Source organism: Camelus ferus, chromosome 11 (genome assembly GCF_009834535.1).
Source record: "Camelus ferus isolate YT-003-E chromosome 11, BCGSAC_Cfer_1.0, whole genome shotgun sequence".
NCBI classification, from domain to species: domain Eukaryota; kingdom Metazoa; phylum Chordata; class Mammalia; order Artiodactyla; family Camelidae; genus Camelus; species Camelus ferus.
The window spans coordinates 25,378,389-25,393,038 of record NC_045706.1 but is presented as its reverse complement, the minus strand read 5'-3'; the positions used below and the strand labels follow the sequence as shown (position 1 = coordinate 25,393,038).

Genomic DNA, 14,650 nt, shown 5'->3' with positions numbered 1-14,650 from the left:
GCCGGGACTATTGTGTGGAGGGGAGAGTGGGGCCCAGTGGGCCAGGACACAGCTAATCACATTGCAAGCAAGGGTGGCTGCCAGAGGCTGGGGCTCGTCCTGCAAGCCTCCCCTCCCCACCTTCCATCAGGAAACCAGGGAGAGAGACTGATTTTTCTGGGTAGTGTTTGCAAGTTCTGCCGAGATTTTAATTTCACTGCATCACAACTCAGCAAGCTGCCAAGTCAAGCTGGTTATTTAAATTTATCACCCACTTTCCCCTCCGCCGCTGGGCTGCTCTAGCTCAGCGGCATCTCTTCTCTCCAGCCCACTGCTCTAGGCTGCTGGTCTGGAACAGAGCCGAGTCTCTCCTAAGTGATAAGGAAAAAGGGACCAACTAGATGAGAGAGTGGGGGCTTCCTCAGGTTGGCTGGCTGTGGCTGCCACCTTCTTACTCTTCCAGAGGACCCCACAGCCAGCTGCCATCAACCCCTTAGTAGTCCCAGGGGCCTCTGGGTCAGGGCCTCTTCTGTGAGGACTCTGGCTCCAACTGTGTGCTGGTGCCTTCAAGTCCCCAACACTGCTAGAAAAGAGCCCCCTTCCCCATGACCTCCTCACCTCAACCCCTCCCGTCTGGTGCCTGGCCAGGTCTGCAGCCACAGGGGAGCTTGAGAGGACCTTGGCTGTGATGTCCTTAAGTTGATGTGGAAGGAGAAGATAAATAGTAGCTTCAGATTCCCAAAGTCACTTGGAGATGCTTCTGAGCATTTAGAGAGTCCCTGGAGCTGGTGAGAGTCTGCCCTGAAGCTGAGAGCAGGTTCCCTACCCTGGAGCCCAAATGGAGCAAGATGGTGCTGGAGGATGTCGGGGTTGTACAGCAGTTCTCCATTCTCACTCTAGAAGCCGAGGGATGCGCCGGGCCCCAGAGCTGCTGCACCAGTGGGCTTCACGGGCCTCTAGTGGGCCTCACTGCAGAGCACTGGGAGAACTTTGTGCAAGCATAGTCCTCACCACCCTCATTTTAGTCCAGGATGGGTAATGGAGGAATGAGATTGATGTCCAGAAACAGGGCAGGCTAAACTCACCAGAACACAGCTGGATAAATATAAAAACAAGAATTGTTAATTCATAACCAAACCTCACTCTCTGGTGCCAGCAATAGAGGGAGACTCAAAGCCCTGTATGAGAGCCTCCTGGTATCACACTGGAGGTAGACCCTGATTGCAGGGAGGCTAAGGTTGTAACACATCAGACAGAAGACATGACCTTGGGCCCAAGAGAAGCAGGAAGCTAGAACTGAGTGTTCCCCTGCATAAAGCTAGGAACCAAGCAGGACAGCACTATCCATGAAAGGGAAACACACAAACTCATCCCAGTGGCCCAGGGAAGCAAGTGAGAGAAAATAATGTCTCCATTTCTCCATTTCCCAAGCCTGACCTTGGTTCAGAGTCCAAATTTATACCATGAGGATGTGACAGGAACCCCCAGCCAAGAACTTACATAAAAATTTGTCCAGGATAGTAACCTGCTCAGAAATCCCAGCAGGAACAAGAGTAAACTTTCCTTGCAGAGACATTCTACAATCCAGGGCACATGGGACTCCTACAGAAAAAAAAATCCACCACAAAAGATGACCTTGCTATAAAAAATTACACACACATATGAACACAAACTATCATGAGGGAGAGTTTGCCGAAGTAATAAATAGGACAATTACAACCCCAAGAACTAGGGATGATAGAACAATCCAAAAGCAACTATAAAGTAAGTATGTTTAATTTCTAAGAAAGATAGAAGTATGATTTGTGTTCATCACAGATCTTGATCCCACATCCCCTTCCCCACAATCGCTCAGCAAATTGTCAGATAATAGAGATCTTAAAGGGCAAAGAATACACCTCTAGTGTATTGCTTGGGGCTCAGGAGGCATGGAAAGAGATGAGTCACAGGCAGCCCTGAAAGTAGAGCCTGTCCCCGGCTGATCCAAGCTCCCAGACTGCTAAGTCTCAGCAGAGAATATTCCCTTTTCTTTGGAAACATGGCTGAACGTTGGAGAACCATAACAGGGACAGTCCATTCCTCCCTCGTAGAAAAAAGAAAAAAAAAGCCTTGTTAGCTTCCCCACCCTGGGTGGGGAGAAAGTGGTTTGTTTCAAGAGCTTGGGAGAAACTTCTCTTGATGCCCAGAGACTGCAGCTCTGAAGAAATCTGTAGCTAAGATCTACGAGGAGATGTGGATGCTGCCTAAGAGAGAAGTACCCAAGGCAGGGAGAGGGAGCAGAAGATGCTGTCTCCTGGAAGCTGACAAATTTGAGCAGTGGTGGAGGAGGCCAGTAAGGCAAATTTCAAAGGAAAGCAGGGGCTGGTCGCCGGAGCCTAGAGACAGGGGAGAGTAGTGTGGGCTCAGCTTCGGAGAAAGAGTTGCAAACTCTTAGAAGTTCAGACTCTTTGCCCGCATCTGGGATGGTTAGCAAAGTGGCCTTTTAGCAGATAGAGGTGTGGACCCTGGAAAATCCTCCTCCTCCTGCTCAGGGAGTCCTGAGGACCTCTGGGAAGTGCCTCTTTCCTGTAGTTAACAACCCCCTTCCAATGGGACTGCATTTCCCTCCATAAAACAAACAGCTTAGCCCTTGGCCAGCCCCTTGGGGGAGGAGAGGGCAATAAAGGCTGAGAAATGTTTCTGAAGGAGGCTGGGAGTCTCCTAGCCTTGTCTGTCTGCTCAAAGCCCCTGATTAGCTAGAGGAATTTAGGGCACAGACATCAGAGTTCCTCTCCAACCTTGAAAGGAGAGGGCTGGGGCTACTTCAGACACACGGCCAGTCGGAGAGCCTTTTGCTGTGGAGGCTGAACCAAGCCAAAGGGCTTCTCTTCAGCTGAGAAGGCCCATTGGAAAGAAGCTAGCCTCCAACCACATCCCCAAGGACCTCCAGCCCCCAGACCTCAGCTTTGATTTAATTACGGGGGCATTTCCATAGCAATGAGACATTGACAGATAATGTGGGTGCCTTGGGTCTGCAGCCAAGGGAGTCATCGGATCAGGGCTCTTTCCCTTCCTCCTTTATCCAGTCTACCTCTGGAGGGAAGACATTGCAAAGAAAAGGCATTAATCTACTCTAGGATTTGAACAGAATAAATTTGAACAGAATAAAAGCTGTACCACCCCAATCTCCAGCCCCAATTCCACATCCATGTCTGTACCCATCAGCCATCCCAGTGGGTGATGGGCTGCCCTCCCCAGGAGGGTGCTTTGGACAGAAGCACATGGGGCTGCTAATGGAGCTACAGTGGGGAGGAGACGCATGGGGAGGAGGAAGAAGGTATGAAGGGTTCCCAGGCATCTTAACAAAGATGTAGTTTCTATGGCCTTCTAAACAGAGCTCAGATTTGGCCCATCACCATCAAGGGCCTTTCCTCTTGACTCCTCCCTTTATCTCTTCCCTCTGTCCATGAGACCCAAAGGTGGCGCATGCCAAATGAACTGTGCTGGGTCCTCCACAGCATGGTCTCACTAATTCATTTAGAGATCAAGGAGGGAGGACAGTTTGAATTTGAATCAAAATATCTTCAAGAAATCAGTGGTCTTTATTTCAAGTGCAAGCAGTAGCCAACTTCAGGCCAACAAAGTGTTGCCTAATAGAAAACACTGGCACTGTTTTCTTGGCTAGCCGGGTTATAGGGACCCTTTCAGCTGCTGCAGATGTTTGAGATGCTTGATGTGTCCCAAAGGAGAGGTCTCCAAAGGGGGATCCCCCAGCACTAAGCCTGTTTACTTTATTATTTGGCACTTTCTAACAAGAAAAGTTTGGCTAAGTAAAAGTGAAATCAGTCAACCCAGCCTTTCTAAATGACCAGAAATCCTAAATAGTGGTGTCCCAGTGACTGTTACAGGTATGTATTGGGACCAAGGGCCCAGAAATGTCCTGGTGGTCTCAGGGTCACCTAGGTAAGACCTGAAAGCCTGTTTCCCCCAGAGAGCCAGCCACCGTGAAAGGTGACAGAATGATCCCACCCCCACCCTCCCTGCCAAGGTGATCAGAATCCTTCCTTCCCTACTATTAGCTGTAGCCTCAGGACAAACAAGCCAGCACTTTTTCAACCCTGAGCTTTGGGAGGCAAGCCCAGCCACTATTGTTACTTCGCAGAGGGCTTTGCACACCTTCAGTCTGGAATCCTCTCCTCTCCTCCTCGGTGGCAGCCCAGCTGGTGGGCAGGGAGGGAGGAAATCCTGTGGCAGGCTCGGAGAGCAGCCTAATGCTCCAGCAGCTTAAGTGGCCGTTTTCCTTGGGATTAGGGTTTCACTTACACAGAGCGCCTGAAAAACGCTGCACTTTCGGAAGGATTAGAGCTGACAATTCAGCGCTCTCAGAGAACAAAATAAAGCCAGAGAGGAACTGGGAGACCTGGAGTATCGGGAGACTGTGCAAACAGGCTTAACCTCTGCCCACCCAGCACGAGGGTCTCTCTTGCTCTGAGCCCATCAGCAAGCCTGGGCCCAGCCTCCAGGGTGCCAGCACCTGCCCAGCTCCAATCTTCACTTGATTTGCTAATGGAGCCAGAAACGGTAGCCCTAGCCCGGGCAAATGAAAAGAGGAGAGGGCTGGGATGTCTACCCTCTCTCTGAGCCTCAGTTTCTTCCTCTGTAAAATGAGGGACTTGGACTAGATGATAGTCAAGTTCTGTTTCAGCTCTTTGAAAATGTGATTCTCCCCAACACTCCCTGTCCTTATCCCAGGATCCCGAGGCTGCAGCTCCATCCTTGATCCAGCCGGCTTAGAAGGAAACCACCTCTTGTGGGGCCCTTAGCCAGCAGGCTACCACAGCCGAGCCAAGGGCAGTGTGCTGGGAGGAGAAGGGGTGGGAACAGCATGACTGGTTGTGTCTGGCTGGTTGGCTGTCGAGGTGCAGACCTCACTTAGCCCACAAAGATCAGGGCAGCATCCCTGCCTAGGACACACTGGGGACCAAAGGTCCAGCTGTCAGTGGAAAGTGAGTTCAGCTAGAAGAGCAGCTGCCCTGAGCTCCCGGCACAGCCCCCTCTACTGGAACCCGGAGCAGGCGAGCATCAGGAGGAGGAGCTGTAGGGCCAAGCCTGGGGCTGGGGCTGGGGCCCCTCACACGGGCATCTCTACCCCCAGGAGAAACCTTTGGGAAGATTTGGAAATTTGGGAAATAAGGAACAAAATTAAATATGTAGAAAACTCTTTCCTTCTCCTTTTAAAGCATCTTTTACAGATTTAAAGTTTGTTACTTTAGTGTATTCTGTATAACCTGGATTGGTCCTAAAGTGGTCATAATTGGTATAGTAAATGTAATTGTACAGTATATTTAGGCAGTAATTAAAAATTTAATAACTGTGTGTTTTTGGAAGTATTATGTTTGTGTCAAAGGCAGGCACAGACTGCCAACCTTGAAGCAATCTAATGTCTTCATTTTCACTCTCTTATGAGAAGCACACAAAACTTGAGGTTAGGAGAGTAAAACAAGAGTTATATTTTCTGGCCTTAGGGTCCTCCACAGTGTCAAGTGGATAGCAAAAGTGCTCATTTTCAGAGAAAGATGCCAAGGGAAAGCATCTCTAAACTCACTGGATATAACTTTTGCTGTATAAATCTGTGTCTAATAAGTCTTGTTGTCTTGCCATCACCAAGCAGCATCTCTTCTGCTTTGGCAGCTTCCTTTTATTTCCTTGGTCTTCTGGTTGCTGACATTTGCCTTACTTGAGATAAGCCACCCTGCTACTTCCTTATTTGACCACTCTTTATATGATCTGGTTTGTTGGTATAATTCAAATAGTTTCAAAGAAATCAGTGTCTTTTTTACACCAAAGAACAGAGGTTCTTTGTGCCTTTTACAAACAGGGCTTATTAATCTTTGACTCATGAGAATATGATAAATGCCATTACATGTGTGTATCTATAACCTTTTACATATAGCTTTATATAGACTCCCTGAAGCACATCTGTGATGTCCCACAGGATCAGTGAACCCCAATTTCAAACCCTTGCTGTAGAAAATGGGAGAACCTGAAACATGCAAGAAACAAGAACCAGCAAGATGTTCTGTTATAAGAAGGATTCGCTTAGCATCATCCCAGGTTACTTTCCTGGACCAAATAGCTATCTGTTTTCCGGGTCTACAGTATTTGAGAAGGTCATTCTAGAATCAGTTCCCAAGTATACTGCTCGTTCTCTAGTCCAGGTTCTGCCACCCTCTAGCTGTGAAATCTTGGACATAATACTTACCCCCTCTGAGCTTCCATTTCTCATCTATAAAATGGGGATTAAAAACAGATGAACATAGTAGGCTGATATGAGGATTAAATGAGATAATACATAGAAAATATTTAGGACAGTGCCTAGCATAATAGTAGGTGCTCAGTGAATGCTAGCTAGCCTAGGTGCCGGTAGAACCGCAACTCTGCCCTTGGATCTTTGACCTGACAAAATAGCACAAATAACCCAGTGACTGAAATTTTCTTAATAAAGTCTTTCACTTTGCTTTTCTCTGTACTCGTAAAAGGAACTGCACTTAGATTCTCCAAAACAGTTGATTTGATCTGGCCCATTTGGTAAGGAATGTCTGACAAAAGTGCACTGTCTGATTCAGATGTAGTGATTGCTGTAGAAATTGGCTTTAGAATCTTCAGGGACTTCTGCAGTTGAACTGAGAAGACATCCTCATCAAGTACAGTGCTGCTAACACTTCTGGGTACTTTAGATTCCCAGCGACTCCTGTTTCTTGAAGAGCCTCTTTGTTTTTCAGAAAACTCTCAAAGGAGATTAATACTCCGCCCCATGGAGTTTTACTACAGACTTTCGGTGTCAGTATTTTATTCTTTGTGTCCTGTTTTTCTTGCCACATCTTAACAACAGCAGGGACAATATGAGATTTTGCTAGTCGGATGACTTCTTTGTTCTTTCTTTGGCTCTTTTGGGGAGTATCTGGCTTTGTGTTATCATTAAAAGGCAGTGTGGTATGGACATAGTTTCAGACTTGGGCTCTGTCATTTACTTTCTCTGCTGCCATAGGAAAGTCATGCCGCCTCTCTGTGCCCCCGTTTTCTCAATTTTAAAACAAAGAAGCTAGACTGATGACCTCCAAGTCTCTTCCATCTTTAAAATTTGGTAATCTTAGGAAGCAATTATTCAAAATGAAATATCCATCCTCTTGTAATACATGGGGTCTTATCCAGGTATGATTCTTGGTGCCACTTTCATGTTCCCAGCATTGTCAGTGAGCAAAACTAATGCATTACTGCCTTCTATCATCTGTCAGATGATACACACTTTATAACTGATGTATTCTGCTGTGAAGCTCTTTTGTCCTCTTTCTGTGCTTTTTTTTTGGCAGGGTGGTAAACAGTTTCATTTTATTTATATATTTTAGAGGCAGTACTGGGGATTGAACCCAGGACCTTGTGCATGCTAGGCATGCGCTCTACCACTTGAGCTATATCCTCCTCTCTTTCTGTACTTTTGTTTGTTCAAAGGTGGTGGCTGTGCCATCTCACAGTTATAGAGTCCGTCTCTGCTCCCCGTTGTCCACCCATCTGTAGTAATGCAAGGCCCAGTTCTCTGTCGATTCTTCCTTGCACAGACCCCATTCTCCGTTCATATTATCTCACTAGCAGAGGCTTGCTCAAAGAATGCTGCTGGGCAAATGGTATGATGGTGTTAGTAATTTGAAAACTTCCTGCAGTAGGTGTTTTCCATTATTGACAATGGTGTTCTAGAAGAATATATGGCTCTGGCAAGAGTTTGGTCAATTTGTTCCTGCTCTTCAGGTATCACCTGTGTGCTAATGAAGCCATTGAGAGTGCTTTGTATGCAGTGGCTTATACCTGTGTTGGCTCAGGGGTCCTGAGCAGGCACCTCTTGGTGATGATTCTGATTTTACAGAATCTGCAGCGGCAGAAGCACAGCTGGATGCAGAGCATCGGGAAGCTTCTATGCTCTTTTTCTCATCCTGGGTCTCTTCTCGCACACTTAAAAAATGTCTGAAAGCACTTCCCAGATTCATTTTTTTCAACAGAATTTGGAAATGTGTCTCTCAATCAATAGTTCTGTGCTGATTTTCAGCAGGCAAAAGTTTCTATATGCTGGAAGTTGGACCATTTGCAAGAGAAGAATCCAATGGAAATAAACACTGCCATAGGGGTACCTCCAGGTTAGCTGGAAACACCTTTCTGGTATCCCACCTTTCCTCTTCTCTCCTGAAGCTATGTAAGGGGTTGTATGACACAACCTTAGAGTACAAGGAATTTGTGTGTGACATATTGTGGAAACCATGCAGCTGAAAATCAGAATTCAGATGCATTTAAATTCCAGTTTACTGAGAAAGAAGCATCCTTCTTTTCCTGGCTGCTCTGTGGACATTAGGCTCACAAGACCAAGAACTGGGTTGCTGTATTCTTCTAATTCAAAACCTCTACATCCTCCCTAACTCTCCTCTGTCTTGGGCCTTTTTTAACCACAAAATGCCATTTTATTCATCTCTCTAGGGATTGATATTCCTGGCTTGTCCACTTCACGTCCTCTCTGCTGAGAGATGGTCAGGAGGAATGTACCTTTAATTGACAATAGAAGTCAATAAAAACCAAAACCAAAAACAAAAATCCACAACACGGCAAACACAGATTCTTTCTTCTATCTCTCTGGGAGTCCAAAGTGATCTCTTATTTGACAGTTCGATTCTGTTGTTCGTTCTTGAGCTTTAAAATGTCAGATATTGGCTATAGTAGATAGGTAGAGAGGAAAATCATTCTGTTGCATGACAAAACTGAGTCCTGCACTTTCATCATCCTATAAAGATTCATGATCCATTGTTCAAACTGTTTGCAGAGAAAAAGCAGATTCAAACATTTACATTTTGCCCACCCTTTATCTCTTCAAAGGACACCAACATATATGAAACAGCTAGAAAACAATATAACTTACCTAGAATTGGCTATTGGCTATTAAGTGTAACAGATTGATTGATAGAGAATTAATCAATGTTTTTATTGAGCATCTACCATGTTCTCAACTGCAAACTAGAGCGGAAGACAGGACACTGCCCTCAGTTTGATTATAATCTGTTTGAGGAAGCAAGGCATGATATGAAACAACAGGGCTAATGCTTCATGAAATATACTGACATGGTAAACCAGGGAGCACAGGCACTATAGCAGTTTAAAAGAAAGAAACTTCTCCAATGGGCAGAACAGTAGGGATTTTAAGGCTTGAGCTGGAAGGGGAGGGAAACTATAGTAAGAAGAAGAAAATAACACAGCAAAAGCAGAGGTTTCACAGCATCCAGCCAGGGAAAACAGTCAAACTAAACCAGGAGGGGTTTATCAAAGGATCAGAGCTGAAAACAGTGGGTGGAGAAGAGTACCTGGAGGCTTTGGAAAGCCTGGCAGACTAGACTGCCAAAGAGACACTCAAACTGTAGACTAAGGAGAATCAATGATGGTTTTTTCAAGGGAAGTGATGTGATGAAAGCACATCAATGTTTCATGAGGACTAGCCAAGCAGCGACATTTGAAATTGAAGGAGGAGAATGTAGAGGGAGGGAATACAAATAAAAAACTGTTGTGGCAAACCAAGGGCAGGTGCTTAGGAACTGAGCTATGGAGGTGGTGGAGGAAATGGAGATAAGACAGATGTAATAGACATGGCTAAGGAGAATTGACAGTGCTTCATACACGGGTGGGGGAAGCCTATGTAAGAAGGATTCCAAAGTTTTTGGTCTGATGGTCTTCATGTGGGTCAGTAGAACTGACTGTGGGGAAGATGATCTGCTTTTATTCCTCTTAGGTTTGAGGTGACAGTGGGACAGCTAATGAAAATGTTCACAGGGAGCTGGGAATGCAAAAACCTGACCTGTATCTCTGTCCACTTAGAGAAGTATGAATCACTCAGATATGTTAACATAGCAGTGAGAAAACAGACTCTTCAGGAAAATTAAAGGGGAGGTCAACTTAAAAGGCAGAGGGGAAAGGAGAGAGAAAGAGAGATGCTTTGGAATAGCCATCAGGAGGATAAGGACTAGGGCAATTGAGGAAAAGAAAGTAGGCCAGATATGCATAGTTCTATGACTTCCTCCAGCCACCAGCCACACCTTGTCTTCCCAGGGTTGGACAGAGGCACTAGACTGGGAGAGTGGCACTGGCTGAAGAGGGGTATAAGAATGTGGAGAGGATAAAGGGGACCCAGGACCCGGAAGAGGATGGAGTAGCCTCTGAGGCACAGAAGCATGGGAGAGGGCGAATTGTTGTCATTAGAGATTGGAGTGTGCCAAATTGCAAAGACGGTGGTGACCCCTTCATGGTGCTGGAAGGGGCAGGCAAGGAAGGGAGGCCATTCAGGTGCAGCTGTGTTCCAGAGGAGATGTCTTTGGACCATGGGTGTCTCCCTAATATTGACTTGCTTTGCCTTACCTCCAGGACACTAAGGAAAGCCCTTCCTCCCACCCTTCACACTCTAGCTAATAGACATCTCCAGGGACAGAAGTCCACCAGCTAGAGGGGGAGAGATGTTGCTCATTGGAACTTGATCTGATCCACTTGCACTGTTAGCTCAAAGCTCCCGATTTACTGCAGGGATGGTTTTCTATCATTTAACTGCCGTAAACACTAACAGCAAAATAGCCCATGGGCTGGCCTCCCTGCTCTTCATACCTGCCAGGACCAACCCCTGCAGCCCTACTTGGAGAGGACAAGGAATACCCATCAGCTCCTGTACGGGTGGTGGTGGGGCATCCTCTAAGCCTGAGGAAAGATGGGGTGTTAGAGAGGGGAGAGGTGAGCAAGATGATAGAGGTCCATTTGGCTACTGGAGAGACTACAGTTGAATATCTCACTGGGAAGCAGTAAATCCAAGCCATCTCCCTCCCTTCTCCATCTGGGTTTAGACTACAAAGAGACACAAGCAAAGACAGACAAGACACACATACACACACACACACACACACACACACACACACACACAAATGCACAGAGAGACCCACAAAGCTACACAGAGGAGAAGTGCACCCACCCAGCTGATCATAGGACATTTAGGTCACAAGCTTCGACACATGCGAGGGCATACCTGGACCTTCTCATTCAGATGTGCCCCTATGTGACTGTACTCAGGGCTTTAAGTTTCCTTTCCATAGGGCACCCTGGTGGGAGCAGAGGCAGGCCCCTCTCTTCCAGGCCTCACCCCTTCCCCTTTGTGTTTTTCCAGGTCGTGACATGGCGAGCACCACTCTGCCTGGTTACCCCCCTCACGTGCCCCCCACTGGCCAGGGAAGCTACCCCACCTCCACCCTGGCAGGAATGGTGCCTGGTAGGTGACAATGCTGTAGCTGCCTAATTTAGTTGGGGTAACTAAATTGTGGGTGAGCTACTGAGTGGTCTGTAGTCTGAGGCTGGGGGTGGGGGGTGACTCAACATCCCCTCGCCCCAAACCACTGCTGTTCTATCCCTCTCTCTCCCTAGAGGCTGCAGCCAGTCCTTCATTCTCCCTCATGAACATCCTAGGGAGGGAACTTGAAAAAGTGCCCCCTTTGTGCACCCTACTGGATGTCCTGGCCCCTCTGCAGTGCCCACCCACCCCAGCCTGTGCCCAGGGAGCACTCAGCCTCAGATCTGCTCCCAGTGCCCTAGCCCACCTCCAGCCAGCTGACACTGCTTGGAAGAGCCTGCCCTGGTTTCCATGGAAACTTGGAGCCAAGAACCATTTCCAGGGGCATGTCAGTCATTCAGACAAAGCCACCCTGGTCAACACCAACCCACAGGGAAGACCCGTGTTGAGAGCCGGCCGCACCCCAGGGAGAAGAGGGAGTTAGTCCCTAAGTAAAGACAAACAGAAGACAGGCTGTGGCAGGAATCAGAGAGACTAGCTTCAGAGAAATAATCTAGAGCACCCCCACATCTCCTCAGAAGATCCCCGGGCCCTCATTGCTCTTCCAGGGCCCTGGTCCATCCCTGCCTGACAGGAGCTGGGTCTGGGCTGTGTGGATCAGAGAGACAGGCTATATTTGGGGTCTGGTGACTGTAACTGGAGGTTGTGCTCTTCCCAACCCCTCACCCCAGATTGGGAGCTGGGCTTGAAGCCAAAGAGTTGAAGCTCCTATTCATATAAACACCAAAAAAACAAAACAAAACAAAACAAAACAAAAAAAAAAACCTCTTGTCTTAAAGAGGCTGAGACTCACTGGGCCTGTAACCCACTCCTGCTGGCTGCCTTCTGTGTGCCCCTTCCCTGAAGCTCAGTTCTCAAGAATCTCTCAAGGAGGAGTATAGAATAGGGTGGGTGGCCCCATTCCTGGACAGCCTTGGGTAAGCAGAGCTTGGGGAGGGGATGGCAGAGAGGAAGATTGCTGTCAGGTGGTGTAGAACAGGGGCTGAAGGGAGTTGGAGGAACTGGGTAAGAAGAGTTGGGTGTGGGTAGGAGGAAATCCCTCCCAGATTTTGCGTGGGGGGGGTGGAAATGTTGGGGGCAGGGAGATTCTTCCCAGAAGGTCCCAGCAGCGAGCAGGTGGAGGCTGGAGAAGGTCTTAGAGAGGTGGGGGTGAGGGAGGGGGTAGTCTGCAAGGAGGTGGGGATGAGGGGAGCCGCAGAGAGCTCATGGTGGCAAGGGGGGAGTCGTTAAACAGAATCTAGTGCTGATGAGGAAATTACACTTGTTTCATTAGCGATGGGGAAGGAGATAGCTCAGTTCCTCTTGGTCACAGTTGAGCTCAGAAGCTCATTATCCTGCTGCACGCATGCTTTCCCTCCTCGTCAATAAACAGGCTTTCCAGTGGCTGCATCCCCCACCCCCACCCCAGCTCCCTCTCCGAGAGGGGCCCCTTCTCCTCTACTTAACCCGCGGTTAGGGATCACTGTAAACAGTCTGGGGTCATCACACAGGAGAAAGGGCGAGGGGGAAACCCGGAGGCCTGGCCTTTCTCCCGCGGAGGGAGGGAAGCAGCTTCCGGCTCCCAGCCCACGGGGCCCTTCGCTCACCGCTCGCGGACCGGCAGGCAGTCCACCTGCATCCCGCCGCCTCCTTCCCCTGCTGGCCCACGTATCGAGTCTCTAGAGGGAAAAGAGGGAGAGGGGTGTTTCCCAGCAGAACCCCCACCCCTTGCACTGGCACCGTGCTGAGACGCCATTCTCTGGACTTTCTGGGACAAAGTGTCCCGAGGGCCTGTCTTGGCCACCCTCCCCCTCTTCCACCCTATGGAGCTGTGGCTCTTAGAACCAGAGTCTCCACTAAAAAGGCCCTAGCCCCCTACGCAGCGGCGTAGGCGGGCTTGGACCCGGAACAAACCCTTCCTGGGTGGCCCGGAGCGCCTCCGCTGGGGAGCCCCGGGCGGGCAGTGCCCAGCAGCCACCTCCACGCCAGTGTAGGAGGTGCGTCGGTGCTTCTGCACCATCCCCCCACCGCAGGGTCTCCCCACGCCGACCCGGTGGGTTGCTCCGCCTCCACCCGGCCGCCAGCCCGCAGCGGGCATTGCCCTGCCCGCCGCCCCTGCACCTCGGACCCGGGGGAGGCCTCTGGCCGGGCACGTCGGGTCCGCCCTAGCATTGCTCGTGTCTGATCCCCACTCCCCCGCCCTCCCGCAGGGAGCGAGTTCTCCGGCAATCCGTACAGCCACCCCCAGTACACGGCCTACAACGAGGCTTGGAGATTCAGCAACCCCGCCTTACTAAGTGAGTACGCCACCTGGCTGGCCGGCGGCTCACCGCGTCCGTCCGCCCGCCGGCCACCTCGGCCGTGCTGCTTCCGGACGCGGGTCCGACTCCCCGCGACCCAACCTTTGGATGCCCAACCGTGCAGGCTCGTTAGCGCAGCGCTGAGGCCCCGGGATCCCTAGAGGACGCCCGCGCCTCCCGCCCCTTTCCTCCCCTCTTCTCCCTCCTGGGTCGCAGGGAGGCTCTGCGCCGCCCCTACCCTCGGTCTCCGATCAGGACCCACTCCCACCCAGTGAATGCAGCTCTCCTGGGGACAACCGGCCCCACAGCCCAGCCAAGGTCTCCCTGCCAGGATCCAGCCAGACCCCAGCCCGGGGAGGTCTTTTTCTTTGTTTTTCTTTCCTTTTTTGTTCTCCTGTTTGTCCTCTCACCCAGCCCATTCTTCTCCTGTGTTAACTTCCAGGTTCCCCTTATTATTATAGTGCCGCCCCCCGGGGCTCCGCCCCTGCCGCTGCTGCCGCTGCCTATGACCGCCACTAGTTACCGCGGGGACCACATCAAGCTTCAGGCCGACAGCTTCGGCCTCCACATCGTCCCCGTCTGAACGCCCACCCCGGAGGGAGGGAGGACCGACGCGACACGAAGCCTCCCGGCCACCGCCCCAGACCCAGCCCCATCCCAGGACCCCTGCAGCCCTTCACTTCACCCCGTCGAAGGCCGGACAGGACGGGTGGAATTGCGGGCGGAATCGCGGGCGGGACCCTCAGGCCCGGGCCCGCCGCCCCCAACCCCCCCCCGCCTCCGCTCCCAGCCTGCCTGGACTGCACGGCGTCGCGAGGAGGGCCCGACCCAGCTTGTCCCCGCCTCGCCCAAGCTGGCCCCGGAGCCTATCAGCCACACGGCCGGACTCTGGCCCCGCCCGCCGCTGCGCGCGGGGGACACGTTTCTGTGACACACAATCAGCGCGGACTGCAGCGCGGCTCAGCCCTGGAGCAGCCCGCCTCGGACGCTTCCGCGCCAGGAA

At 50.3% G+C, this 14,650-nt stretch overlaps 1 protein-coding gene and 1 long non-coding RNA gene across 6 annotated transcripts in view; one reads left to right on the top strand and one right to left on the bottom strand.

Moving 5' to 3' along the window:
• Positions 1 to 14,333, top strand: part of PAX2 (paired box 2) — an 87,116-nt gene extending 72,783 nt beyond the window's left edge. For 3 of the 5 annotated variants that reach the window (XM_032491087.1, XM_032491086.1, XM_032491089.1), the window contains 3 exons: positions 11,189 to 11,290; positions 13,558 to 13,644; positions 14,090 to 14,333. In XM_032491087.1, coding sequence (XP_032346978.1) covers positions 11,189 to 11,290; positions 13,558 to 13,644; positions 14,090 to 14,166 — 266 coding nt within the window. In that variant the 3' untranslated portion in view covers positions 14,167 to 14,333. The remainder of the gene's footprint in view (positions 1 to 11,188; positions 11,291 to 13,557; positions 13,645 to 14,089) is intronic. The other 2 variants (XM_032491085.1, XM_032491088.1) reach the window with 1 other exon arrangement.
• On the bottom strand, positions 599 to 14,430 carry LOC116667064. The gene is made up of 4 exons (XR_004323836.1): positions 14,333 to 14,430; positions 12,955 to 13,026; positions 1,480 to 1,581; positions 599 to 1,074 (listed from the first exon to the last, which is right to left on the bottom strand). It is a non-coding gene; the product is annotated as an uncharacterized LOC116667064 (long non-coding RNA).
• Between the last annotated feature and the right edge of the window lie 220 nt (positions 14,431 to 14,650).